A 27,374-nucleotide genomic window follows, 5' to 3' on the forward strand; every position below is an offset into this window, starting at 1 on the left:
AGAAGAACACAGTTTTGTTTACCATATTTTTTCCTGTTTGAATGGAATGTGATACTGTTCAGTGACTGACGAATGTAATTTGATGGCACATACTTAACAGCAATTTTAGTTAAGCTGAAAGAGCACACATATCTGAATCTGTGGAGGATTCTTACAGCAAGCTGTATAAGGACATCAAATCACTTATGAGTTTGAATAGTTGTCATGTTCATGAATAGTCTCATGTTCAGGACTGAGACATGAATGTCAGAGGAAAAATGGGTAAGAATTAAGTTCTGTGCTTTTAAAAAAGACTCTTCAGCTATGCTGTGTGAATCACTAAAATGGCAACTTTACATACATCTGTCAATTAGGTAATTGCTAGTAGGTGTAATTACTAAAAAGTGTGAAACATAGGTTATTAATATTATTAAGACATATGTCACACCCACTCTTTAGCCCTTGAATTATTTAAATTATTTTTAATCTAATAAATATACAAAGCATGATTTCCACATCTCATAGGTAGCTTAGAATATCTCTATTTTTTACTTATAAATTGTTTTGCTTAAAGATGTTCATGAAAAGATGAGATAGGTAACCTTGTATGTGTATGGGTCTGTACTTTGTTGAAAAAAATCAGCATGTGAACTTTTGATAGATAGCTTAGTCACTGCCCATTCAACCTCCCTACATAAATCATATATTACCGTCTGGAAAGCTCTTCCAGTACTATCACACATGGTCTGGAAGCATTTCTAGCCACAGTGATTACTGAGGTATATTCTGAAAAATTTAGAGCTTGTGAGATATTTAAACTATGAAAAATACTATTAACAAATATCAGCATGACCTGATACATTTTAATAGAATGTTCTGAGAACAAAAGTGCCCTTCATGAAACAAAACTAACGTTTTAAATAGATATTGTGTAACTGATGTGGGATATGTATCCTTGAGGCTTTGCCTAAATCAGTGGAAGTCAGCGTTTGAGATAAGGGTATGTTGGGTTTTTTAAATCAATTTATAATAAAAATAAATTAGCTAGATAAGTAGGGTGAAAGAAGGCCAAATAATTTTGTAATTTAGAGTCTGAGTAGATGAGGGACAGGATAATCCAGAGCACTAACTACTGGCCCATAGTCTGCTACTAACTGCAGAGGAGTGAATGAGTGAATTCCATTCTTTGACATTATGAACTCCAGATTCAAGTAAAGTTAAATACAACTGTATTAATTTTCTGAATTTTCTGCCTTTCAATCGCTTCCATGCCTTACATGTAATAAAATAGCCCTCTGAATCCAGCAACAAATTTTGTCCCTAGAAACAGACCTGTAGAACTTGCTAGGTTCACTTGAGGTCATGCACATTATCTGTGGACAGAATTTAGCCTAAAGAGGAAGAAGTAAATATTCTGTTTAAGATGGTTTGTTGACTGTTGGTGTTATCTCTCCTTCTGTCTGTTCAAGTTAAAACAACTGAGGAACAGATTTTTTAAAAAGAAAAAAGTGGCAGTTCTTCAGTGTCTAAATCCTATTTGAAATCAACGGTTATCTAAGTTTAGTTTGTGTTTTTGAAACCCTTCATCTGAATTTCCAGAAATTAAGAAAAGTGAAAAAAAAGCAATAGGACTGCTTTCTCTACAGCCTGCTGCTCTCTTCCAAATTAGGCAGTTTACATTATTGTATTACCTTTTAAATCATGAGATGCAAAAGAAAAAATGTGTGTACGAAGTCAAAAGTCAAAGGTCCTGTACAGTACAATTACAACTGCAAAAATGTAATAATTTAGTATAACCACTCTATGCATACATGTCCAACTGCAACGAGTAATCATGTTAGAAGAGTGTAATGTTGGGTGAAATGAAAACAATGTACCACACCAGAAACCTCATGAAGTTCAAGAAGGGGAAGGCCAAAGTCCTGCACCTAGGGAGAAACATCCTCAGGCACCAGGACATGCTGGGAGCCCCGCAGCTGGAAAGAGCTTGGCAGAAAAGGACCTGTGCATCCTGGGGGACACCAGGTTGAACGTGAGCCAGCAATGTGCCCTTTCAGCAAAGAAGGCTAACGGTATCCTGGGCTACATTAGGAATGTTGCCAGCAAGTCGAGGGAGGGGATCCTTCCCCTATCCTCAGCACTGGTGAGACCACACCTGGAGCACTGGATCCAGGTCTGGACTCCTCAGTACAAGAGAGACATGGACAGGAGAGAGCCCAATGAAGGGCCACAAAGATGATGAAGGATCTGGAGCGTCTCTCTTATGTAGAAAGGCTGAGAGAGATGGGACTGTTAAGCCTGGAGAAGGGAAGGCTCAAGGGGATCTTACCAATGTAGATAAATACCTGAAGGGAGGGTGCTAAGAAAATGTAGCGAGACTCTTTTCAGTGGCGCCCAGTGACGAGACAAGAGGCAATGGGCACAAACTGGGACACAGGAGGTTCCCTCTGAACATCAGGAAACACATTTTCACTGAGAGCACTGGCACAGGTTGCCCAGAGATGTAGTAGAGTCTCCCTCCTTGGAGTTATTCAAAAGCTGACTGGCCATCATCCTGGGTAACCGGGTCTAGGTGGCCATGCTCGAGCAGGGGTTTGGACGAGACGTCCTTTCCTACCTCAACTATTCTGTTATTCTGTGATCAAAGGATTTTCCTGTTTTTTCACATAGATGGACTCTGGTCTGCAATTTGTGTTTGCTGGTAGTGCCAGTTCTCTTTTGAGCAACTATGGTTATTATAGATTAGATGACCAAACATATTTCAGTTCAGAATGTGTCTTTCATTGTTACATGCAGATTTCATTTCACTCAGGCTCTTCCGGCACCTTTTAACTACTTGACTCTCATTTTGGAGGACATGGAGCAGTATGTTCTTTATCTCACAGTAAATTTGGCTGGGGTTTTCACCTCTCTAGCCACCCTCCAGAAATACATACTTGATCATTATTAGCTCAATGAGCTTCATATAACCTCTTAATATCAGGGTATGTACTAAGTTCTTGAATAAATTACAAGAGCTACTTTAAATTGTTTACTTTGAACCATCTGCTTATTCTTTATCATGTCTTGTGGCCTTCAAACTCAGCTACTACCCTGGCAAATGAGCAGCTGTTTCCTTATAAAAAATCCATACAAAAGCTGTTCAACTTTTGTTAACAAATTTCATTAGTTTATTGAGGCTTTTGGCTGAATTAATGTGTAAGTAATGTTCTCTCTGAGAACATCATTCCTAGAAGCTGTGTTCTTACCATCTGACTCGTGGCCTAAAAATATCACCTCTAATGGAATCAAGCAGTGTTTCATTTACTGTTTCTTTATGTGCATGAAACTAGCCTTTCATAGGAATTTGTAGCCTAAAAGGATAACTAGATAATCTAGTTGACCTGCTGTTATTACAAGCCATCAAGTTTCACTGAGATCCAGAATATGGAGTCCACCTACATTAATTAGGCTAAGGCACTGCAACCTTCATTAGTATGCCTGTAGCCTGCCCCAACTTTTCAATGTGTTGTTCTTTTAATATTGCAAATTTTCCTGTACCCCTTCTGTCCCTAATAATAGGAGCATGTACGTGTCCAGATCCTCCTCCTACCTCGTCCTCTCAGTAAAATTTATCTTTCCATTTCAGGGAAATCTTTGACTTAAGCACTCAAGTGCTAATTAGTTTCACGCAGTAAAGAGCGTTGAAAGATTCCTTGAAAAAATTCCCAAATTTTTGAATTATATAGGACTTTCACAGCTTATGGTTACAGCAGTGTTGAAGATGGTGTTTGTGAATATGTTGTCTTGTTACACATCACTGATTTCGGAAGTTTTTGGTGCTCTCTTGGCAAGACTTAATATACAAAGAAGCGAATTCTAACATGCAACTCTGTCAACAACTAACTGGCAATTTAGTATTTTACAGAGATTATGACCCACTGCTTTAAAACACATGAAAGTAATGAAGACCTGTTAAAACATCCACAGGCTCTGGATTCTGACAGCAAGGATAATAATATGATTATACATTATCTGTACCATAATCCTGGTGTGTCTGGCTGCTGAGTGCCTTTGGAAATCTGGCCATTTCATTTAAACAATTTAAATGACAGCAATTTTCTTTTAAGGTGATCTGCTCAGTGACATCTAAAAGAAATTTATAGCACTCCATGTTGCAAATTAATTTCATTTTTCTAAATTAAAAAGTCTATTAAAATAAATAAGGGCATGGATGATAGGGTTGCTCAAACAATAGAAGATGACAAAAGTGTATTTTCATAATTTCTTTTTTTAATCACTAACATTTATGAGACCTTCTGGAAACATGAAAGTAAAATCTTCCATCTAAACATTTATTTTCACTTAGCTTACATGCAATGGCAGCTTGCTGCCTTGTCTTTGCATATTTCCCAAGTGCTGAGCAGTTGATTTTTTTTTTCCCTTGAAGGCAACAAAATCTGTTTTTGAATATTTCCTTGAAAGGTGTGGGATAAGGAAATGTACACGAATGTTATGAGGTATATTTTCAAAATAACTTTGAAATTGAACTTATTCTTTCAAACATTTAGTTTAAATACAAAATACTATGGAAGGAAGCCTGCCTACCACAAACTGTACAGAAATTGTACTGTCACAGTTGGGCTTAAAGATGATTCAGTGAAGCACTGAAATATGTGCTTATTTTAATCATTTGTAGTCCATTAACTTCACAGATTTGACTTGTGTGCTTAAACGTTCAGCATCAGCTTAAATAGACCAGAGACAGAGCCATCTAGGACCTTGAAGAACTTGGCCCACTGAACACAAAAACTGTTTGTGCTACCAGACATTTGGCTTCACAAATGTAATTAACATCAAAATTCATCCAGTAAATATTTTGAAATGTATATTTCTACAGCTTTAAAAGACAAACTTCTGTTCTCCAAATGTGGAGTTTGATTTTTTTAGTCGATTCTGTATCTGCCTTATAGAGATATTTCAAAAGATAATTTGAGTATCACAGAAAGTGAAAGTGGTATAAATACAGCCAAAGTAAATTGATATTAACTTTCACATTAATATTTATTGAAACTATTTTTTATTGTGCGTCCATCTTCCATCATTGCTTTGATTGCAAAGTACCAGGTAAAGTGAATTGTTGTTGCAAGCTGTTTCTTCTTAAATCCCTGGGTTCACTGGATTTGGACTTTATGTCTAATGTGTTTCATAATTCCTTAATAACTCCAGCATGTCTTGCTATTGAGCATTGGTTAGCCTTTACGTGTACTGACTTAAAATCATCTGAAAAATTCCACAGTTTTGAAAGGTTCACCTAAAAATTAGATCTGAATCTCCAGTTAAGATATAGCACTACATAGAAAGTTACCAAAGTTTTCTTGTTTGCATCATAGCACAGATTACTTTTGAGACTTTAGAGCACTTCTTCCTCAGTTCAATTATATTTTTCCATTTCTTTATAACAATTGAGTTAATGATGTTCCCAAAATCTCTTGTATAAAAGAATTAGATTTAAAGGGTTGAAGATAGCAGGTTCTAATAGAAGAGATGATAAACTTATTACTGAATTAAATACCAGTAATACTGAAGATGAGGAAGTTCAGACATCCTGTTCTTTTTTTGGGGGGTAGCATTTGCATCTTATATAATTACTTTTATGTAAAATTTACAGAACGTAATAGGAGAGATCATCTCCACCATTCCATAATCTTTAGTGAGATTTAGAGAATTATCCATTTAATAGTGTCATGAATTTATACCTCCATCTTCAAAATTGCAAAATGTTATAGTAGTGGAAAATCACCACATTTTGATGATACACATTCGGAACTGTCTCCCTTCTCCTTCAGTTCGTATTTTCCATTAAGAAATATGAGCATACTCTAAAATGTCAGCCTTGAAACAAGAAAGGCTCTTTCCACTAAGCATATCTACTTTCCAGATCTGCAAATCTGTTTTATTAAAACCAAGCACAACAGAAGCCCAAAACTGGTCTTGGAAAAAGTGAAGAATTAGTGTTCTCTCATCATTGAAGTTAATCTAGACCTTAAGGCATTGAAACTTATATGCAAACTTGGCCAATATTTTTACTATTGAATCCTACTAAAAGACAGTTTATGTTTCAATTCACACTTTGCATTTTGGGATTGGTGGTGATCTTGCTGTATAGACATCTGAGTTGAGTCACAAACTTCTCAAAAGATTGACCAACCATTTGTGGTCACATGACATGTCTTTATAAAACAGCACTGTGTGCTGACTCCAGGCTTCAAAACTGTTCTACTGTTTCTTGTGAAGGATGAAGATCCTTATTCTCACAGGGAAGGTGGTTTCCAACATCCAGGCTGCAAACCATGGTAAAATACAGTAAAATCAAGACCGGAAAATACAATTGGCACTGACATGGAAGTGCAGATGCTCAGGGGAGAATTCTGCTAGCCTTATGAATTTGCTACAGATGGGCAGAGTTGCCTTTATGATAATTGAGGCTGTAAAGGAGGAATTCTAAGATTGTTCTGAAGTCAGAGACTGAGTATGACAGTCATATAGTCAGTCAATATGTGTATCCATAGCAAGTGATCATACTTCATCTCAAAATCTACATGGATCTCTTACTATTCCTGAGAGAATTTTACAGTCATTATTCTTGCATATAGAGACTCTGAGCACATAGTAATACACCTGCTGAATTTTTTCTTTCAGTCAGTTTGAGTAATAAAAAATAGCAGACGTAGCCAGAGTTATCAGACATATTTAAGTTGCTAAAAAAAAATTTATGTTTAAATAGACACAAAACCAGTCAGTTAAACAAAATATAAAGTTAAATCTTTAACTTAGATTTAAATAGATAAATTTTAAAGTTAAAATAAAAAATAATAATAAAATAAATAATGTAAATAAATTTAAATAGATTGTCCAGTGCCGAAGACAGAAACCTTAGATGTCTGGTTGATAGAATGTGTTATGATGAGAGCCAATGACAAATCCAAACCTTCAAGATCAAATGTAAATCACAGCATAAAGACATGGGATACAATTTTGTATCATCAGATAAATACCAGCTTTTTCATCATTTCAAAGACTATTGTCAGCTGAAGTTCTGGAATCATCTTATTATGAATTATATTAATATCTCTCAGCAGTTCATTAAGGAATACAACCAGTGTCCCTCATGTGGTTCGTTCTTTCTCCTCCTCTCCAGCAGACAAGCATTTTAAAATATTGTTGTGATTATAGTGTGTCACGTTCTTTCTGATGGATGACTCCAGCAAAACTACAGCAAGTCTGAATTTAGTGTGTGATGTTTAACCTTAACAATCCCTCTATTTAGTCAGAAAAATCTAATATAACTTTGCAATCCCAATGAGTCACAGATTTTTGCTATTCCTCTGGCACGAATTCTTTCTAAAAACTCCTTTAGCAAAAGTGAGCACCGTGGGATTCCTTTTTATTGCCTCTGACTATCTTCAAATCAAAGTCACCTAGCTGACAAGTAAAAAGGTAATTTTTTCCAGCTGCCGAGCCTGCAGATTGACTACACCGTGTATATATCAACCTGTGTTCTGACCTTCTCCCTCGTTACCAGCAGTAATGACAACCCTAAGATCTAAACAATGCCCTCAATAACTCTTGTGTAAACTACAGTGATGTTTTAAAAATTTTCAGACTGCCTTTTAATCGCTAGCTAAAAATTATCTTGGTGTTTGTAGGATTTGCTATGATCCTCTTCATAAGGGAGAAAAAAAAGAAAAAAAGAGAATCTGCATTCTAAGATAGACATTTTAAAACAGAGTTAATGTACAAAATGTCTCATTTGCACCTGTTCCAAATTACTAAAAGCAAGTAAAAGAGCAGAAAGTAACTGCAGGTTTAATTTGGAAATGTCAGTTTAAACATAGATGTTGCTGTACGTACACTCTGATCGGAAGAAGCTTCTTGCAATTATAATGGAAGAAAAGTGCCCAGACTGACTTTCAGACTCTATGTTGAGATTCCAAGTCTTAAATAACATTGCAAGATCACCGGATTTGACTTGGCATCACAGACAGACTGTAAATTTGGAATCCCACACTATTTGCAGTGAAGACAGTTTCCACTAGAAGTTCTCTTACCACAGTCCAGTGACATGTTACTGCTTTGTTGTGGAGTCTACTACTGTTGTGGAGTCTCCTTCTCTGGAGACATTCAAAACCCACCTGGATGCGTTCCTGTGTGATATGGTCTAGGCAATCCTGCTCCGGCAGGGGGATTGGACTAGATGATCTTTCGAGGTCCCTTCCAATCCCTAACATTCTGTGATTCTGTGATTTTCCAGTTACCGTGTTTCAATACAAATGAATGTAGCATAAGCTTAAAAATGAAATCTGGAATTGAAACTGAATACTGAAGGATTTCTTCAATTTATAAAATCAACAAATTTAACCTTGCTCTCTAGTAAGCTTTGTTTTCATTGATTCAGAAGAATGAGAGAACGTACTGGTCAAAGGGGCCTCGCAAGCTCGTGTACACGGTACACACAAGGTGTGATTGCACAGGTCATTCAGGTAGCACAGTCTGTCTCTCTGTTGACCAGAACAGACCGATTGCTATGCAAAGTGAGTCTCATTTGAAATCTTAATTGAAAGACTCCTTGTGAAAAGTCTGAACAGACTCACTGGCAGTTGAAGGTGCTTTTTAATCACTGAGAATAAAGACTTCAATCAATATGGTTCAAACTATTTGCCCCTGAGAAGTAGAGCGGTGGTTTTCTTTAAAACGGTGCTCACAACTTCAGGCTCAAGGCCAAGAAAACTTAGCCCCCTGAGTTCTTAATATAATTATTGTTTTCTCTATTATCTTGCAAGGGTGTTAATTTGCCTCCCAGTAATTAACTTCCCTATGTGGTTGTCAGGAAGTTTAATCAATAGCAGGAAGAGATACACCAAGCTGTCATTCCTTCTGTGACCAATACTCCCCTCCCACCTCTCCCACCCCTGTGGAGGTGTCACTGTTCTAATAAAATGAACAGGTGGGATGTGCATAATTTCTTCAGAGAGTCAATGTCTAAATTGTTCATCTTCTCGTCCAAAAATGAAGGTCCAGTGAATCAGGTCCTGTCAATATAATTGCCCCTGTTCCAAAACTAAAAGCATTATAAGACTCCTGCTAGAGCAGCACCTGGCAAATCGACTTATTAAAGTTTTACATAGCATTGCATTCTCAGACACTTTAAACATTATGATGACATTGTGAGATGAGGAGGAGCAGAAGGCTTGATCTAATAATTCTACTTATGTCCACCATGTACGGGACATAATGTAATTCCTTTCGAAGCTAGTGACAAAAAAACTCGTTCTTGGTGGAATTCCAATCTGCCTTGGCAGCTTTGGACTTTCTTTATTAAGAGGGATGTCACTCTGTGGCCTCTCTTTTCTTCTAGGGCAGTGTTGTCTATTCTGATTCATAGCTGCTTAAATCTTCTCTTGTAACAGCTTAACACTAGTTATTTACTTCAATGTGTTTTCCAAAAGCACTTTTCAGTTTCACTCATTCTCTTCCCTGAACTATCCTTCTGTGATGCATTACATGTTTATTTACCTTACCCAGATTTCAAACTGCAAAAGTTACCAGCACGACCAAGAACAAGTAAGGTAACTTTTGGGGTGACAGAGGCTATGTCTAAATCTAAGCATAAGAATTATGTCCTATGCATTATGTGCATTTATAGTGCTATAGAAAGATAATAGCTAGCACTAGATAGAAATTGGAACATCCATGCTGCAGGAATACTTGTAAAACATGTTGAAATGATCAAAATGTTTACAAAAATATCCAAAATAGCCCATAGATAAATTTCTGAGAAGCTTTTCTTGAAATTTTACAATGAATTCCAAGGGACATCCATTTGAAGGGCAGTGATATGAACATTTTTAAAAGAGTAATGAACCAAAATCACACCCTAAAGAAAAACTGACAGGATGAAGGGAATGTCCTTCAAATGTTGGGATTTACAGAGATAGCTGTTGGAGTGCATTTTTTTGATTTCTGAAAACTGAACTGGCTGTCAAGGTCATATTTAGATTCAGAATAAGAAATAAGTCATTGCTTGATTATAGGAAAAGTGAGTCCTTTCAGTTTGCACCAAAGTCTAGGGAAGGTTATTAGCCCCTGACTACTAAAACTTCAAAATTAATCCACAATTTGCAGGAGGATATTCTATCTTTACTACCAAATTTCACTCTGTAATTTTTCCTCTTAATCTGAGCACCAAGAGAGTCCCAAGGCTCGTGAGGGGATATCTGTGGTTTCCTGTTCCTGTAACAGGTTGACATTACTTGCATTAACTATATATATAAAATATAAATATATATACATGCCTATATATGTAAACATATGTAACATACATGTAAAATCAGTTGTATTGCAAAGTTTGCATGATATTTCTCAGAAACTATATATTAATGAGGGATCAGAGGATCTCTGTTCCCCATCAATTCCACCTTCACCTGCGTTAACACTTAACCCTGTTCTTTACTCCTTGCAAAGCCAAGGGTTTAGAAGAGATATTCCTGCAGCATTCCTCACTTCAAAAAAAGAAAGCCAACAGAAAAATGACAAAAAACCTACTCCACTGCAAGAATCATAAAAATCTTTTCCCCTGAGGCTTACAAAGAAGCTAGATTGAACGAGTTCAAATAGCCTGTCCAATATTAAGTGTTGAGCTTCTCTCTTCCTTCATATGGAGTCCATACCTTCCAGAGCATGTACATTTTCTTCCTTCTCTTTGTCCTTCAGAAAGTTTAAAGGAAAGTTCATTTGCTTTGGAGAAGCAAATGTTTTAATTATAGGGAGAGCTGAATGATTTAGTCTAGATGTGGGGGGCAGGGGGTGTGGAATTCAGCTTTACTATCTTTTCTGTGAAGAAATGAAGTTATCTCAAGCTACACTCTTATACTTCCTTGAATTGGATTATTTTCAAACATATATTTCTTGGAACACAGCTGCTATTTTTTTGACAAATTAAGTAATGCATCATGAACAACTAAAAATCATTGCAACATAAAAACAAGTATATGTTCACTTTAGTACTTTGTTTTCTCCAGGCTTTTGAATCATGGTGGGATATTTTAAAAAACGTGTATCTTTTATAAATCTCTTTAATAATATCTACACAATATTGAGACAGCACTTTATTGAACAGCAACTGTATCCAGCCATTTGAAATGTAGGTCCTATTGCTTTTTATTCTCTCAGACTACCAGCTTTGTGGTTTGAGGTTTCAATTTACAGCTGACACTGCTATTTGACTTACTGTCATATTTATTGCTCTAATTACAATTAAAAACATTGTTATGGGAAAGGAAGGATAATACCATGGTCACATTATTAAAGAGGAAGGTTTTTCACACACAGCACTGTTATGTAAAAAGCGTGATAAACTCTTGGGAATTATGAGATCTTTTCTACCAGAATTCTTGCTCCTCACACTAATTGCAGTTACCATGGAGAACTCCAAGGAGGATGCAGCTGCCTGGAACCATAAGTAAATTTATTATTGTTAATTGTAGTACATCACAACAACGAAATTTGGGGTCTATTGTGCTAACTGCCCTATAAAGATATAGGGCAGAACTTGCAGTCTAAACAGAAAAGACTGTTGAAGTGTAGCAGAGATAAATATTTATCAACAAAATATTATAAAATATTGAGGTAGCTATTTGGAAAAAAAAAAGGAATAATCTTTCAATAAGTGCAAAATGATGCTTTTTTAACAGAATACAGTAGAGCACTTTGACCTTCATTGAAATGATTATTCGTTTTGTCATTTTTACTTCATAACTTTTATGTTATAATGCAAAGTTAAAGGTTGACAAAAAATGTCAAGGTGAAGTATTTTGAATTGTTCAAAGCAAAGTAAAACAAGAAAACCATGCAAAGTTCCTTTTAGAGGATTTCAGAAAAATCAGAAGCATTTGGAGAATTTTAGGGAATTTCAAAAGATTTAGATTGCATTCTAATTTTGGAATGCTAAAAGTCTTTTCACAAAATGGATTTTCTATGCTTTGCACAGTTCTACTTAAGAGCCACCTTTGTTGTGAAATGAATAGCTTTAGCAGCTTTCCTTAGCTTTTGTGAGAAATTAATTGGTAGTCTTCTTTCCAGCCTCTAACCTATAACAAAAATAAACTAGTGTTCATATTAAATACTAGGCTTATTTACGGCATCAGCAGATAAGGTCAGCACTGAAATGGGCACAGAGGTTAAGCAAATTGGCAGAACAGGGTTGGATGGCTTGCTTTGCTACTCTGTGTCATCTTTTCTGTGGGTAAATAGATTGCTGGATTTACTAGATGTATTTCCTTAGAGTTTTTCAGTGAAAGCTTTTGGTCTGAATATTTCTTGTTGGCTCTGACTGTTGCTTATTTTCCTTATGCAATACTATCTGTTTATTTTGGCTTGCTATTAGAATGAGTTGTGCCAAAGGAAGGCCAGAGTCATATTAAAGCCAGGTGTAGACAAATTGTTAGTATAGACAAGGAGACAGGTTATTTTGAAAAAAATCACATCCCAACTGAACTAAAATTGCAGCTGAAATTTCTCACTTAATGTAACGTTTCGAGTTCCTTAAGTAGATTTTCCTCTGACAGGCAGGAGTCTGGAAGGCATTATTACAGACACCTGCCTTTGGAATAGCATCTCATGAATCACTCGTCAGAGAGGGAATAGTATTCCCTCTGCAAAGCACTGGGGAAGACGAAAAAGTGAGACAGGATCTTCACAGAGACCCTGCAGAGCCAAGCATCTGAACCCTCAGCTACACATGATGGGCAGCCAGAGTCTGTACTCCATCAAGCGGCAAATGCAGATCATCAAGACAGGGGAACAGGACGTTTGTGACTTCTGGCAACAAGAAGGTGGCTCCTTTTCCACCTGTAGATCTGTGACTGCAGAATAGGCTCAGTGTCCTGGTAGCAGACAAAGGGGAGAAAGATGGATCTGGGGAGCCATCAGAGCCGGTCGAGCCTGACCCACATGCAGGTGCTAAAAAGCAATGGCATTTGAAGATGGAGGTCCTCCTCTGCCAACCTGACCTACTCTCTTGGGAGGTTTTCTGGGGGCTTTGATCTGGGATGTTGAGGAGAGACTGCTGAGGCTCATTTGGCTCATCTTAGACTATTATCCCTTGCTGCTCATCCATGTGAGCACCAACAATACTGCCAGAGGAGAGCTGGAGTGTATCAGGAGTGACTACATGGCTCAGGCCCATGTGGTGTCTTCTTGGTCTTACTAAGTAAAGGGAAACTCTTTCTTAGGAAAACATAGCTCAGGGTGACAGTAACAAGAGTAATGATAAAAAACAGGGCAAATGGAAATCCACCTCAAATATGTCTACTCAAATGCACGTGACCTGTGAAATGGGTAGAACGAACCAGAATGCTGCCTGAGGTCACAGAGGTACAACATTGTTAGGATAGCAGAGACAAGGTGAGACTGCTCGCCTGACTGCGATACTCTGAAGGATGGGTACAAGTTCATGAGGAAAGACAGGCAGGGACGATAACGAGGGTAGTTGCCTTCTGTGTTAAGGAGTAACTTGGATGCATGGAGCTCTGCCGGGATGAGAGCTTGTAGCTCAGGGTCACAGGAGAGACCAGCAAGGGTGACATTGTGGTGAGAAAGTGCTACAGACTACCTGGTCAACATGAGGAAGTGGATGAAGCCTTCCTTAAGCAACTCAAAGATATGTCTGGATCACAGATCCTGATTCTTGTGGGGAACTTTAACCTTCCTGACATCTTCTGAAAAGACAACGCTGTGGGACATAAGCAGTCAAGGAGGATTTTGGAGGGTGACAGGAATAACATCTTGATACAGGTTCTGGATGGATTACCAGGAGTGGTGCAGAGCTGGAGTGGCTATTCCCTAACAAGAAAATGCTGTTTGGGGATGAGATCATCAGTGGCAACATTGGCTGTAGAGGACATGAAGTAGCGGTATTCAGGATCTGAAAAGGAGTGGGTAAGGAGAGCAGAAGAATGCAGACATAGGCTTCACAAAAGCAGTCTTCACCTAATTCTGGGAACTAGTAGCTTGGATTCCCTCTGAGGCAGCTCTGAAGACAAAGGAGCTCTGGAAAGCTAGCCAGGTTTTAAGGACAGCATCCTCCAAACATAAGAACTGTCCAACCTGACACTCAGGAAAATAAGTAGATGTACTGGGGAACTAGCTTTGCTAAAAGGGGAACTTATGACAGAGTTCCAAAGCAAAAAGGTAGCATACAAGAGGTGCATACAGGGACAGGCTACCAAGGAAAAAATCAGAAATGTTGCCCATACATTTAAGGATGGTGATAGGAAAACCTAGAACCACTGCTTGCAAGGGATGCCAAGAGCAACAAGAAAAGCTTCTATAGTTGCCTTAGTGCTAAAAGACTAAAAAAGAAAGTGTGGGCCTGCTGCTGAGTTGAGTAATTTAGTGATTTATTTGTTTCAGAATAAACAGATAAGGCAGAGGTCTTCACCAGCAAATATCCCAGGTCCCTGAGCCTAGTAAGGGATTTCAAGGGGGAGAAGAGATACCAGCAGTGAGTAATGGTTGAATCAAGGGTTATTTGAGAGAACATGACCCATGAGAGTTCATGGATTCAACAGGCTGTATCTGTGGATTTTGAGAGAACTGGATGATATCCTTGTAAGGTCTCTCTGTCTGTTAGTTTTAAAAGGTGGTGGAGACTGGGCAAGATCTCTGATGACTGGAGAAAGGCAAATATTATGCTGATCATCAAAAAAGTCTGAAAGGATGATTCAGGGAACTACTGATGGATCAGCTTCACTTTGGTCCCTGGAAAATTCATGGATTAAGTCCTCTTAGAACACATTTCTGGAGATGGGTTTACATGGCAAGGTTTTGGTAGTGGGGAGGCTGCAGAGGTGGCCTCTTTTGAGAACACACTAGGCACTGCCACCATGTCGGACAGAGACAGTGCCAGCTGGCTCCAAAGCAGACCAACTGCTGTCCAAAGCTGAGCCCAGCAATGACACTGATGGTGCCTCTGTGATAGTGTATTTAAGAAAGGGTAAAAACCACTGTGCAGCAGCTATGAGAGAGAGGAGTGAGAAAATATGAGAGAAATATCTCTGCAGACACCAAGATTGGTGAAGAAGGAGAGGAAGGAGGTGCTTCAGGCAGTGGAGCAGAGTTTAACCTTCAGCTTGTGAAGAAGACCATGGTGAAGCAGATTGTCCCCCTGCAGACCTTGAGGGTCACAGGACCAGGTATCCACACTGAAGCCCATGGAGGACCCCACTCCGCAGCAAGTGGAGATGCCCTGAAGGAAGCTGCAGCCCATGGAGAGGAGTCCATGCAGGAGCCGGTTTTCTGTCAGGACTTGTGACCTGTGGGGGACAAATGCTGGAGCAGTGTGTTCTTGAAGGACTGTACCCTGTGGAAAGGATCCATGCTGGAGCAGTTAGTGAAAGTGTATCCTGTGGAAGGGACACCACACTGGAGTCAAGGAACAGCGTGAGGAGGAAGGTGTGGCAGAGATGAACTGTTATGAACTAACTTCAGCCCCCATTCCCCATCCCCTGCACTGTTCATGCAGGAGAGGATGTAGAAGAGTTGGGAATGTAAGGAGTGAAGGTGAGCCTTGGAAGAAGAAAGGGCTGGGGGGAAGGTGGTTTTAGTTTTGTCTTTTTTTTTTTTCACTATCTGACTCTATTTTTACTTGGCAATAAATTAATCTTCCCCGAGTTGAGCCACCTTTGCCCGTGTCGGTAATTGGTATGTGATCTCCCTGTCCTTATCTCAACCCATGAGCTTTTTCATCTTATTTTCTCACTCTGTCCTGTTGAGGAGGGGGAGTGAGAGAGCATCTGGGTGGGCATCTGGCAGTCAGCTAATGTTAAGCTAACACAAGGGACATGAGGGAGAAGATGGTGACTGGTTAAATCATGTCTGACTCACCTCATCCTCTCTATGAAAAAATGTTGATTTATGAATGAAGGGAGACCAATGGATGTCATTTACCTCAGTTTTAGCAAGACTCTAGACATGGAATCTGGCCATGTAACTGGATTTTCACCCATCTATTTGTCCTTCCATCCAGACCACTGTATCTTACCTTGGATACCAGACTATTGTGGGAGACAGAGTGTAGGGTTAGTGGGCCACATATCCTACCTGAAGATCAGTGGCAAATGGAATACATCAAGGGTCTATTCCAGGACTTGATCTGTTTATCTTCTTTAGCAATGACCCGGAGGTGGCAATGAAGTGCACTCTCATCAAGTTTGCAGATGACACCAATTTGAGGAAGGGGGACAGGAACAAGGTGATAGGCTCAAGAACAGGGCTGTCATCCAGAGGGACCTGGACAGGCTGGAGGAATGGGACAATGGGAACCTAATAAAGTTCAACAAGGATAAGTGCAAAACCCTGCCCTGGGCAGGCAGAGCCCCAGCAGTGATCCTGGTTGGACCTGCCTGGCCAGAAGCAGCTCTACAGGAAAGTCTTGGGGCCTGTTGGCAGTGAGTGGAGGGGAGCACATAGTGGCCTGACAGCACCAAGGGCAGCAGCATCCTGGGTAGTACGAACAGGGGCATGACCAGAAGATCAAGGAGAGGATTAGCCTCAGTACTTGTTAGACCACATTCAGATACTGCATCCAGTTTTGGGCTCCACAGCACAGGAAAGGCATTGGCAAACTGGAGCATGGTCAGTGATGTCCCCAGAGTCGTTGAGGCTGGAGCACCCACCCTGGGAGGAGAGGCCACAGGAGGAGGGCTTGGTAAGCCTCAAGCAAAGAAGCATTGAGGGGATTCAAAGCAGCCACCCTGTCCACAGGGAAGGGATTGAGGAGACAGAGCCAGGCTCTGTATGGTGAGAGCCAACAGACATAAACTGAAACAAGAGAATTTTAGACCGGAAGTAAGGAGAAACTTTTTCTTCATGAGGGCTGTTGAGTCTTGGTTACCCAGAGAGGTTGTGCTGTCTCCATCCACAGAAGTTTCCAAGACCCAACTGGACCAAACCCTGAACAGCCTGGTCTGATGTCAGGGACGACCTGCTTAGAGCCTAAGGTCACATCAAGTATCATTTAACCTCTGATCCTATCACTATGGTTTAAGAAGGGAGATGGCTTCCCAAAGAGTACAATGTAGAACATGAATTCACTTCAGCTAATTTTAAAATTGCATGAATTGCTCTCATTTGGACCGGCATGTCAGACTACGTCGTTTATTGTTCAGACATGTACTACCACATCGTTATGTATTAAAGACTAGTCAATTTTTGTCAATTTGCCTTAAGCCCACTGTAACACTTTGAGCCAAAGCAGAACAATTTTTACATGAGGTATTACACACTGCTAGACTGTGATGGTAGAATTTTAATACCTTTAGAGCAAGTTAAGGAGCTTGATAGAAAAAAGAGGCTGGATGTACAAATTACAGATGCATAGATTTTACAGACAATGCTGGTGTCACCAATGCTGTCAATCAAACTAATGAACATACATCATTTTATTCACTACAAAGTTTGTCAAAGATTTTTTATTGTTATTTTAGATAAATAAGGGAGAAAAATGATTCATCAAAGCATCATTTAGGAAAATACTAAACAGCCCATTTCAATTGCTGTCTAATGATAGTTTTTGACATGATAATATCATGCAAAAAGTGGTTTTCTCCTGCAGACATAGTTTTTCTGAGCTTCATTAAATGGAAAAACTGCTACAGTCCAAATTCTTATTCATTTGATAAAACACATAACATATAAGCCTACTGCCAATAGTATGTTTCAGTCAATAAAGAATTGTTAAACTGGCCAGGCAAAATACTTTTTCAGTTATTGTCAGGCTGCTTTTGCTCATAAAATATCATTGCTTTTTCCACATTTGAATATTAGTAAAAAAATTAAAATTAAGTTTAGGTTAGACTATGTAATTCCCAATTAGACATGGTTATATATTTACTGAAACATTATATTGTAATTTCCAGTACTAAAGGTTTTGATGCCATAAGATTAAACTATTTCATTTTAGGTAAAAGTGCTCATCAGAATATGACATTAAATTAAATGACAGAATAAAACTTGATGGAAGGTCAGCTCCTCAGAAACAGTCATTTCTAGAGGCTGAGAGAAGATAGATGAAATATCTTTTTAGTTTACTTTGTTGTGAAATAATTTCTTTCTTAACATACCACCAAATGCAGGTTATTTTCAAACTGTGTTTTGCTTTACGTTCTCCTAAACCACATGTAGATTGTCCCCTCACTTAACTTCTTCATGCGTACATGTATGCTGTCATTCATTTCAGTCGTAACATAGAGCCAACACTAAAAAAAAGAAAAAAAAGCATTGTGTATTTTTTCTTTGTTAGAAATCCATGTCAAATTTGAATTTTCCTGTTTACCAGGGGAGTCAGGAACTTTGATCTTACATAAAGTACATTACTGAAACCTCCCTAGACATAAACTGTAGATTTAGAGGAGCTGTTGTTTTCTCCTCCTGCTCATGCTATCCTGACTGCAGAAGCTGAGATTGTTCTCTGTCTTTGCACAGAATGCGACTTGGGCTGTGAGGAGGAAATCGCTCTGATTCTAACACCCATAGACTAGAAATAATCTCTGTTGCATTGATCGGGGAAACAGTGGCTGTATCATTTAAAAGAAAATTTTAGGAACGACAGTTTGAAAGCTCAGTCATGGACTTGCTCCATTTAGTCTAAAGAAAATAGGAGAAAGAAGTGCCATGATATTATGTGGCATGTTAATATTGCCAATATTACATTTTACTGTCAGATGTTAGCCTGTGGTACTGTTATTAACCTGGTGTTCTGAATTCTCAACCTGTATAAATCTATTGATTTCCAAGATGCTTCCAAAGATCCTCCAAAAGGGACCTTAGAAAACAATCAAACACAAGACATTTGGTAACCTGGAAAAGTTCCAAAAAATGCTCAGCCTCAGCTGAAATGAAAATATAAGTGTGCTGTGGTCTTGCAGGTGTGATAGTCTTGTACAGATCTTGTAATTCAAAATATCAGGGATATGCAAAATATCCATAGCAGAGCAATCAGGGGCCCTGTTCTCCTCCAACACAGAGCAGGTACCTTTTTTTCCTTGCAGCAGAGCATCGTCAACTCCTTTGATAAGGCTAACCGAGTTTTTCTGGTCTTTACTAACTCTATATGCAGAATGCTAAGCATTGTATTCAGCATTGAGCCTTGCTCTGATACTGAATAATGCTGAGAATCCAAGTTACAAGCTAAGTAGCTCTAGGTATTTCCTACAGCCAAACATGTGTGATATTCATCTCATTTCAGAAATAATGTTTGCTCCCATTGTGATATTTTTCATTTATTCTTTGCCACTGAAATATGGTATGCCATTTCAATCTCTAGACACTGCTAATACAAGGAAAATTTACCTTGGAGAAAGGGGGAAGTGAAAACCAGACATGACCAGCTATAAAATGAGAGTTAAATAAACTTGTTTCATCAGCCACTGCATATAATGTTTTATGTTTTTCCCCATTATTTGCAATTAGTTAACAACATGAAAAAATAGTATTGCACATGCTACCCATGTGAAAATAAATGAGGAAAGTGCTGAAATCCTATCATATGTACTATCAAGAATCATGTTTTAAAAGTATCAATTTCTATGGCCCCCAGCACTGTAACATTGGCTGTTAATCCTCAGGAACGGCTGGTGCAATGTGTTGATTAGAGTGTAATAGTTTAATCATCTCTCAGTGATAGGAGTTTGTGTTGTAGTTTCATAGATCGTGAAATGTGTCTGTTTAAGATACGAGCACATTATCTTTTCTTCTCTTTTTTGCAGAAGACACACTGTAACCATGCTCATTTTATCACTGTCTCTCTTTTACCTGCATTGTGGTGCTCATTAGCATGACCATACAGGGCACAGGGATAGTCAAAGATGATGTTCATTACGGGGAGAAAAAGAAGCATTTTCTTATTGGAAATGCTTTTGCATTGTAAGTTAAGGAGTGTAAACCCTCCTTATCGCTTCTAAACACTGCATCCGATTAGTTGTTAGCTGTAGAGCTTATTGCCATCATGCAAAGGACAACAAATTGACAACATTTCTTAAATAAGTTATTACAGCAATATGAAAACTGAAAAGGCATATTCTGATTATATTCTCTCCTCAGGGATTTGGGTTTATTTTTGGCTTCATGAAACTGAGTTCAGGTAAATATACCAGCGTCTCAGAAGAACAGAAGGGAAATGAAAAGTTAGCGATTAAAACAGGCAGTCAGAAATGTTGCTCTTGGATCTGATCCTCCCTAGGTGTATTAGCAGACTCCTCTGAAGTCAGGAGAGCTTGGCCAATTTATACGAAGTGCAGATCTGTGCTTTACCAAAGGACATACTTTGTAACAGTGCAGTTAACATTATTTCCTATTAATTTGGGTTTGGGTGTGTTTTTTTTGTTTACTACCAGTTTGTTACATTTGAAAACGCACTCTTTAGACTTGGAAGGCTTTACCAAACCAGCAGGAATACGCCTCCTTTAGACAAGTCAGATGTAACCCTCTCCCACAGCATCTGTGCAAGCCTTGAAGGGAAGCGAGGACTGGGAAATGTAGTGTGAGGAGACTAAGGCCTAATTGTTACTTGGGAAAGGGAAAACAGGGAACTGATTTTCCCAAAACTACACTAAGACTCACAGAGATGCTCACCTGGTAACGTAGAATTTATCAAACACTCTTATTAATTCCAATTATTAAGCTACAAACCCAGGAACAGATAACTATTGTTTTTAGACAGAGGATGAGAACGAACTTAGACAAAATTAGGGAAGGGAAAAAGCAAAAGATAAGAGGCTCTGAATACTTGATAAAATAAAGAAACAGTTCCTTTCCTCAGTCCCTTAATTTGTACCCAGAGGCAGCAGATGGGCAGCAGTGCTGTCCTCAAGGGGAGAATAGTGGACAACTAATACCCAAAGAGGAAGGCATAAAAAGAAAATTAATAACACATTGCCAAGGAGCTCCCAGACCAACTATTAAAGCCACTTTATTAAATATAAAATCATCATCTTTGCCCCTTGCTTTTCATTTTTTACCTTCCAGAAGACCTTTCAATGTCTTTTGTCTTCTGATGAATCTTAATTCATCACAGCAAGTACTATGCTGAAATATGGCTGTTCTATTTCATCATGGCCTTGTGTCCCTCAGGATGTGGATGAGGGTCACTGTAGCTCATTTAGAAAAAAATCTTTCTTCTCCACTCATATAAAGGAAAAAAACTTTTCCGTTTTTTGTATAAAAATGCTGTAAAAAAGCTAAACCAAGGTAAAGCTAAAACCAAAAGACTTAAAACAATGATGGTAATGGAGTATTCTTTCGCGTGAACAGACATTTTCCCCAACCAAACCTCTCCCACAAACAACCTAAAATTATAGCAGTGTTAAACATTATGATTAACTCTAGTTTTAAGGGGAAGGTTACTTCAGTCAGTTGGATCCTTGCATTCACATAGACTGCTGAAGTGTAGACTACCCAAAAGGAGCATCTGGCAGGGTGAAAGCCAAACTGCGGGATAAGTGACTTCACTGCAGGAGCAAGTTGAAAGAAAAAAATGGATTGTGAAGGGTGGGAGGATAGCAGCAGGCAGGAGGGCAAACAGGAAAACTTACTGATATACGGAAACAAGAAAGAGAAAGGATAAACATGTGCATTCAAGTGTGCTACTCATTTTTTCCCCAGTAATTAGAGCCCTTTTAAATGGAAGTTTATTTAGGTTCAGAACTTATAAATAAACTTGTAAATTATCCTACTTGTGAAAATAGATTCACTGATTAATAAAATTCTATTAATAAGATTCAGTCTATGTATCTTATGTGGACAGAGTCACCAGAACTAAAGCATGGGGTGTTCACAATAACAGTGATCCTGTAATTTAAGAACTCTTTTTTACCACCTTAGAGATGGGGACTTGAGTCAAAAAGAAGTTATGGAAGACATTTTTGAAGTGTCAAAGTACCATAAAATGCTTTAAAAGGCTCCATTTCAATTCTAAACACTTTTGAAAGTCTGAGCTTTAATGTTTTGTCTCAGGTGAAATAATGTCTAAAAGAGAGCTGGCCTGTAAAATCACATTTACTTGCATTTCCTAAATATTGGAATATACTCCTTTTAAGACGGATTCCTATCTTCTCCAAATGAGTCAATATATATTGATCTTTAAATGTGTATTTACTTCCAGATCCTAGATCTGAAGGTAAGAAACTACAATTCTTGTTTAATCCTTATTTTCTCTAGGTTGAGAAATAATGACAGTGCCTGTACTTCCTTTTAACAACAGTTTAATAAATATATAAGTATTTACTTTTGCTGGTTTTATTCTAATATTACCACTAAAAAATGTGGTTACTTTTCTACTATGAAAGAGTTAAAATGTTCAATTCTAAAATTGCAATTGTTGACTTTCAAAAAATTAAAAGTTCAAGGAAACCAAATTAGAAGTTAATTTTTGCTGCAACAATAGCCATAACTACATAATTAAAGCCTATTAATTTTTTTTCAGATGAATTCAAATTCTTTATGAAAAGGCTGCCCATGAATTATTTCCTGAACACATCTACTGTAATGCATTTGTGGACAATGGATTCTAATTTTCAACGTCGCTATGAGCAACTAGAAAACAGCATGAAGCAACTCTTCCTCAAGGCACAGAAAACTGTTCACAAGCTCTTTGGCCTTAGTAAGAGATGCCATAAACAGCCACTCATCCGCATGCCAAGGCAGAGGTAAGGAAGCCTATGAAAACCTGAGGAACTCAAACTGCTGTCTTGACACTAAAATCTCCTCAAGGGCATAGATGTGTGAATGTGTACAGCATATGGTATACGTGCAATATACGATCTTTATATTTGTAGAAGTTGAACACTCCCAGCTTTCAACATTGCTCCATTCATGTTTTCCTAAATATGATGGGAAAGATCAAAATAAAACCTGATTTGTATGTGACTGTGTACTATGTGAGGCAACTTAAAAATAACACGAGCATACAGATTCTTCCCATTTGGTTTGCCTCTGTTTTACAGAACCATATTTTCAGTGGAACTTAGCCAAGTGTAACAGTGTCAAATAATTGTATACTGAATACTGAATACCTATTCTGAAGCAAGCACAGCTATTTTAAGAACTTTCCAGATCATTATACAGTATATATTACATACTATTGATTTCTTGTCTCATTTGTCAGATATGAATTAGATTTGAAAGGATGCCTAAGGAAAGAAAATAGAAGTGTTTTAGTCCTTCCTAGAAACAGAGAGAACCTGAAAGCCAGCTGGTCAAATCTATATTAACATAAAGTGGTTATAGTTGACTGTTGATCGAAAATTGCTTTATTGAAATTAGTGGAATGACACTAGAGTAAATCTGAAATGAATGAGGTTTTAAAGACTTTATTCTTCTAAGCACAAGCATCGTGGGCCTGGTCCAGTGACTCCTGCATTTAGCACGTATCTCTGCCAATTTTAAAGAAATCTAGTTTAGGTTCAGTGTTCCAGAACTGCCAGGGGTACTTTACTCTCCTCTGCTTTCAGGTTTCCTATTGCAAGCTAAGGTCCATCAATTCCTGTTTGCCTTTCGGTGGCACGTAACTAACCCTCCCACTTTTACTTTCAGAGGGATGCAGATGTTACGGCTCTCGTGCTCCCCTTTTTCTACATATTGTGCTTTGCTTTGTGATCTGCTAGTTGAAACAAAATATGTATTTTTCACTTATGGGGTCATTTCATAATTAGAAAACATTCCACTAAGAAATGTTATATACTCACTGCAGCGCTTTGACATCATCTCCTGTGTTTCTTGGGCATGACCTGAATGAGCATTCTGCCAAAGAGGTGATTCAACACGAAAGACTCCAGCAGAAACCAACAGCTTTTTAAAATACAAGAAACAGAATTCAACCTTTCTTTTTTTTTTTTTTTTGTCCCAAACAAAATTTAAAATAATCAGGTCTTTCAGATCAACCACCACAGGGTTTTGGGGCAATCTCTGGTTGCTGTCGGTAATGGCAATGATAGAGTACAAATTAACTGAGTTATAAAAGTTGAAATGATATTGATCAAAACACACCTCTCTTGTTATATGAAGCATATTTTTTTTCAAATACAGAACTTGTGAGTTCATGATTTATTTGTTACTAGCAATGAGTTTGCCTGTTTTACAGGGAGCTGTACTAAACTTTCATAACAGTCTGATTTTGCAATGCATCCCTAATTTAGGAATATCATAACTAACTTATAAGATAACTATGTCCCATTTTAGTGACTGCCCTAAAATTTTTTCCAGTCAATACAGAAGGAGATTGGACATACGATGACATAATGATGATCAATAAATGGCTCAAAGACGAGTGCTAAAGGCAGGTTTGGGGATACTTAGCCAGTGGGATGCATTTGCTAAAAGAAAGAATTTTCAAAGGTTGGATTCCATCTGACTATCTGGGAAAATTACCTTCTGACATCAAGGCTTTTATGGCTGATAAGAAGAGCTTTAAACTGAGAAGTGAGGGAGAAAGGTCGGAAGAAACTGGTTTAATTTCCAAACGTGGTTAAAAAAATCTGATAGTCTAAGATACAGGAATGGATAAAGGAATATCAATGCTGAAAAGATGAATAGCAAGGAGAAAGAAATCACAGGTATTGATAGAAGAGTATACAGGTACTTCTTGTAATGAGAGTATACATAATCCAAATAAGGTACTGAATTTTTCCACACAGAACTGCTAACACATAAACACACAAATGAGTAGTGGGTAATGCAGTGGAGAATGAATACCTGAGTAATGTAATGGAGAAACATGAAATACTGCTCAGTCTGTAAAAAGAGACATTTCAGGAGAAAGTGAGTGGAATAACAGAACCAAAACTAAGTACTAAAATTTTTTGTGTTTAAGGGAAGACAGGAATAAAAGCAAAAATCACAGCTTCATGTGCCAATAATATTCTAGGCTCAAAAGAAACAAGAAGGGGTCATTGGAACAAAATGTAATCCTTTTCAAAGACTTTCCAAACAACTCCTTCAGATTAGTATTTCAGCTGTGCTATTGGTAGTTAAGGGTGAATTTTATTATGGAAAGAGAAATTGGACAGTTAATGGAGATAAAAATACTATTTAAATTGTATTTTATGGGCACTTGTCTTTTCAGATACAGATTAAGGAGCCAATGCTTCAGTTTTTAATAAAGGTCATAATGCTGGCAGTGAGTAAAAACAAAGCAACTGTGCTAATGTTTAATTTTACACTGTATTGCACAAGTCAATTGGAGATATATACAAAGGTTTTTTAAAGGAATATGTTGAAAGTGAGAGCTGGTTTTCTCTTTCATGAAGCTGTGAGGTATGTCCTAGAAGTTTAATATAATTCACAAAAACTTTCTGTGAGACTGAGTTTTATGGGCATTTATCTACGTAGTCTGCCAGAAATCGTTTCGTCATGCCTGAAGGAGTTCCTACATACGGTCAAGGTTACAATTCATTACTGAAAATACCTGTCTCTTTTCTCTGGCCTCAAAATTTTGTTACTGAACATGAAAAAAAATGTTGCTTTATTGTTTTTAAATGAGATTTAATTAATCAGTTAGACAGAATTGCTTGTAAGTTTTTCCATATTTCCTGAAGAATCAAGCCACTTAATATTCAGAAGACTATATTACAATATTCTATTTTAATTTTCTAATTCTTGAATCAAGATAGAGTTGAATCCTCTCCTAACGTCATCATTCATAGTAGAAAACTCAATTAACTTGCAAGTTAAAGAAACTACATTCCCATGTCTCCTTTTTAAACACAGTTTATATTCTTCAGCTAGAATAATGTATAAATAGTTTTCTTTCAGGCTGCACTAACAATCAGAACAATGTCTTATTTACTGCAGCACTTCAGTATACACTGGTTATGGGAACAAGATTACTCTTTTTTATTTTATTCTGTCCGTTGCAAATCTTTTCAAGTTCCAGATGTTCTTCCCAGATTTTAAGCTTTCTTTCACTAACATGAAACAGACCATTGTTCCTTTTCCTGAAAGTCAAATCATGCCAAGATACATCAAAAGTCAGTAGATTTCCATTATAAACCATCATGGTACTGCTGAGTGTAACTTTTAAAATTCACCTGAATTAATCAATACACTTTCTGTAATCAGTGAAGTATTTACCGGTTGTCTGAGTTCAAAGAATAATACCAATTCAAAACCAACAAGTAGCACAGAAATTGCTATGTGGATAATCTGTTCCCGTGTTGTATGTAAGGATGGAATGACAAAACATTCAATTTCAAGACCTAAAATGAAAAACAAGATTAAAATGAATGTACTCTGAAAAGGAAACTTGATTTTCTGTGGAATAATGCTACCAGATGAGCTACTGCTGCCATGAATTTGAGGCTGTGCTGCTTCAAAAGGCTCAAGTGATTATTACTAATATGTTCTCACTGCACTGACACATCAGTCTTAGAAACTTGCAGTATCATATGCTCATTCATTGTTTGCTTGGCCAGAGTCCACTGCATGCAGCAATTGTTATTCCACTAGATGGCCAGCTCTTGCTGCAATTTTTATACAGGAAGGTTGTTGAAACACCGCTAGTGGCACAATATGTTTTGCTTTGCAGGAATCAGTAGGTGTTGCAAAACGTATATAGGAAGGTTCTTGAGACAGTGCTAGAAGCACAGTACATTTTGCTTTGTAGGAATCAAGACGAGGTGTAAAACCGTGTGTCTGCCCTAAGCTCATCATGCATATTTCTGTATTAAGACCATGAGGTGTAAGGGACAATTGTTAATCTTTGGAAGCAGTTTGCGTATGGTATCTGTGGTGTACCAGATACATATGCAAAGGACTGAGAAAAAGACTGACATAGTCATTAAGTTAGTCCAAGCCCTTGATTGCAGCAGCATCTTTCTCAAATGAGGTGAGAAAGTGCTTCCCTGTTACAGGCAGCAAAGGGCAGACTTCCTCACAGCTTAGGCTGAGTGTTGTGACTCACACCTGCGCTGAAAGATTAGATCTGTGCGTACATAATCACATGTTAACATTGCCTTTGGATTGAATCTTCTCATTTTTCAAAGACTAAATAAGTGGAGGGAATAAAGAAATATCAATTTTACTCAATAGGGATCTCCATATAGGACATTGTAGCTCACATATGGCAATGGGAAGAGGTAAAGCAGCAAGCAAAGTTGTGGTTATACATTTGTCACCGTGTTATGGGGAAAGCTGGTTTTGTTTCTGTTTTACACATTAACACAACAGTAAGATGTCTTTTCAAACACAATGACTATACTCTGAGAAGCTGAAAATCACAGGAACTGAAGACCTGATCAGTGAAACACCTGACATGAACCAGAGCTGAGAGTAAGCGGGCAGTTACATCCATCCAAATTATGGAA

The 27,374-nt window shown here is 37.9% G+C and overlaps 1 protein-coding gene across 2 annotated transcripts in view; it reads left to right on the plus strand.

Moving 5' to 3' along the window:
• BRINP3 (BMP/retinoic acid inducible neural specific 3) overlaps positions 1-27,374 on the plus strand; it is a 198,840-nt gene that overhangs the window by 139,697 nt on the left and 31,769 nt on the right. For both annotated transcript variants that reach the window (XM_068416956.1, XM_068416957.1), the window contains one exon: positions 22,499-22,721. In XM_068416956.1, the coding sequence (XP_068273057.1) occupies positions 22,499-22,721 (223 nt within the window). The remainder of the gene's footprint in view (positions 1-22,498; positions 22,722-27,374) is intronic.

Source organism: Nyctibius grandis, chromosome 21 (genome assembly GCF_013368605.1).
Source record: "Nyctibius grandis isolate bNycGra1 chromosome 21, bNycGra1.pri, whole genome shotgun sequence".
In the NCBI taxonomy this organism is placed as follows: domain Eukaryota; kingdom Metazoa; phylum Chordata; class Aves; order Nyctibiiformes; family Nyctibiidae; genus Nyctibius; species Nyctibius grandis.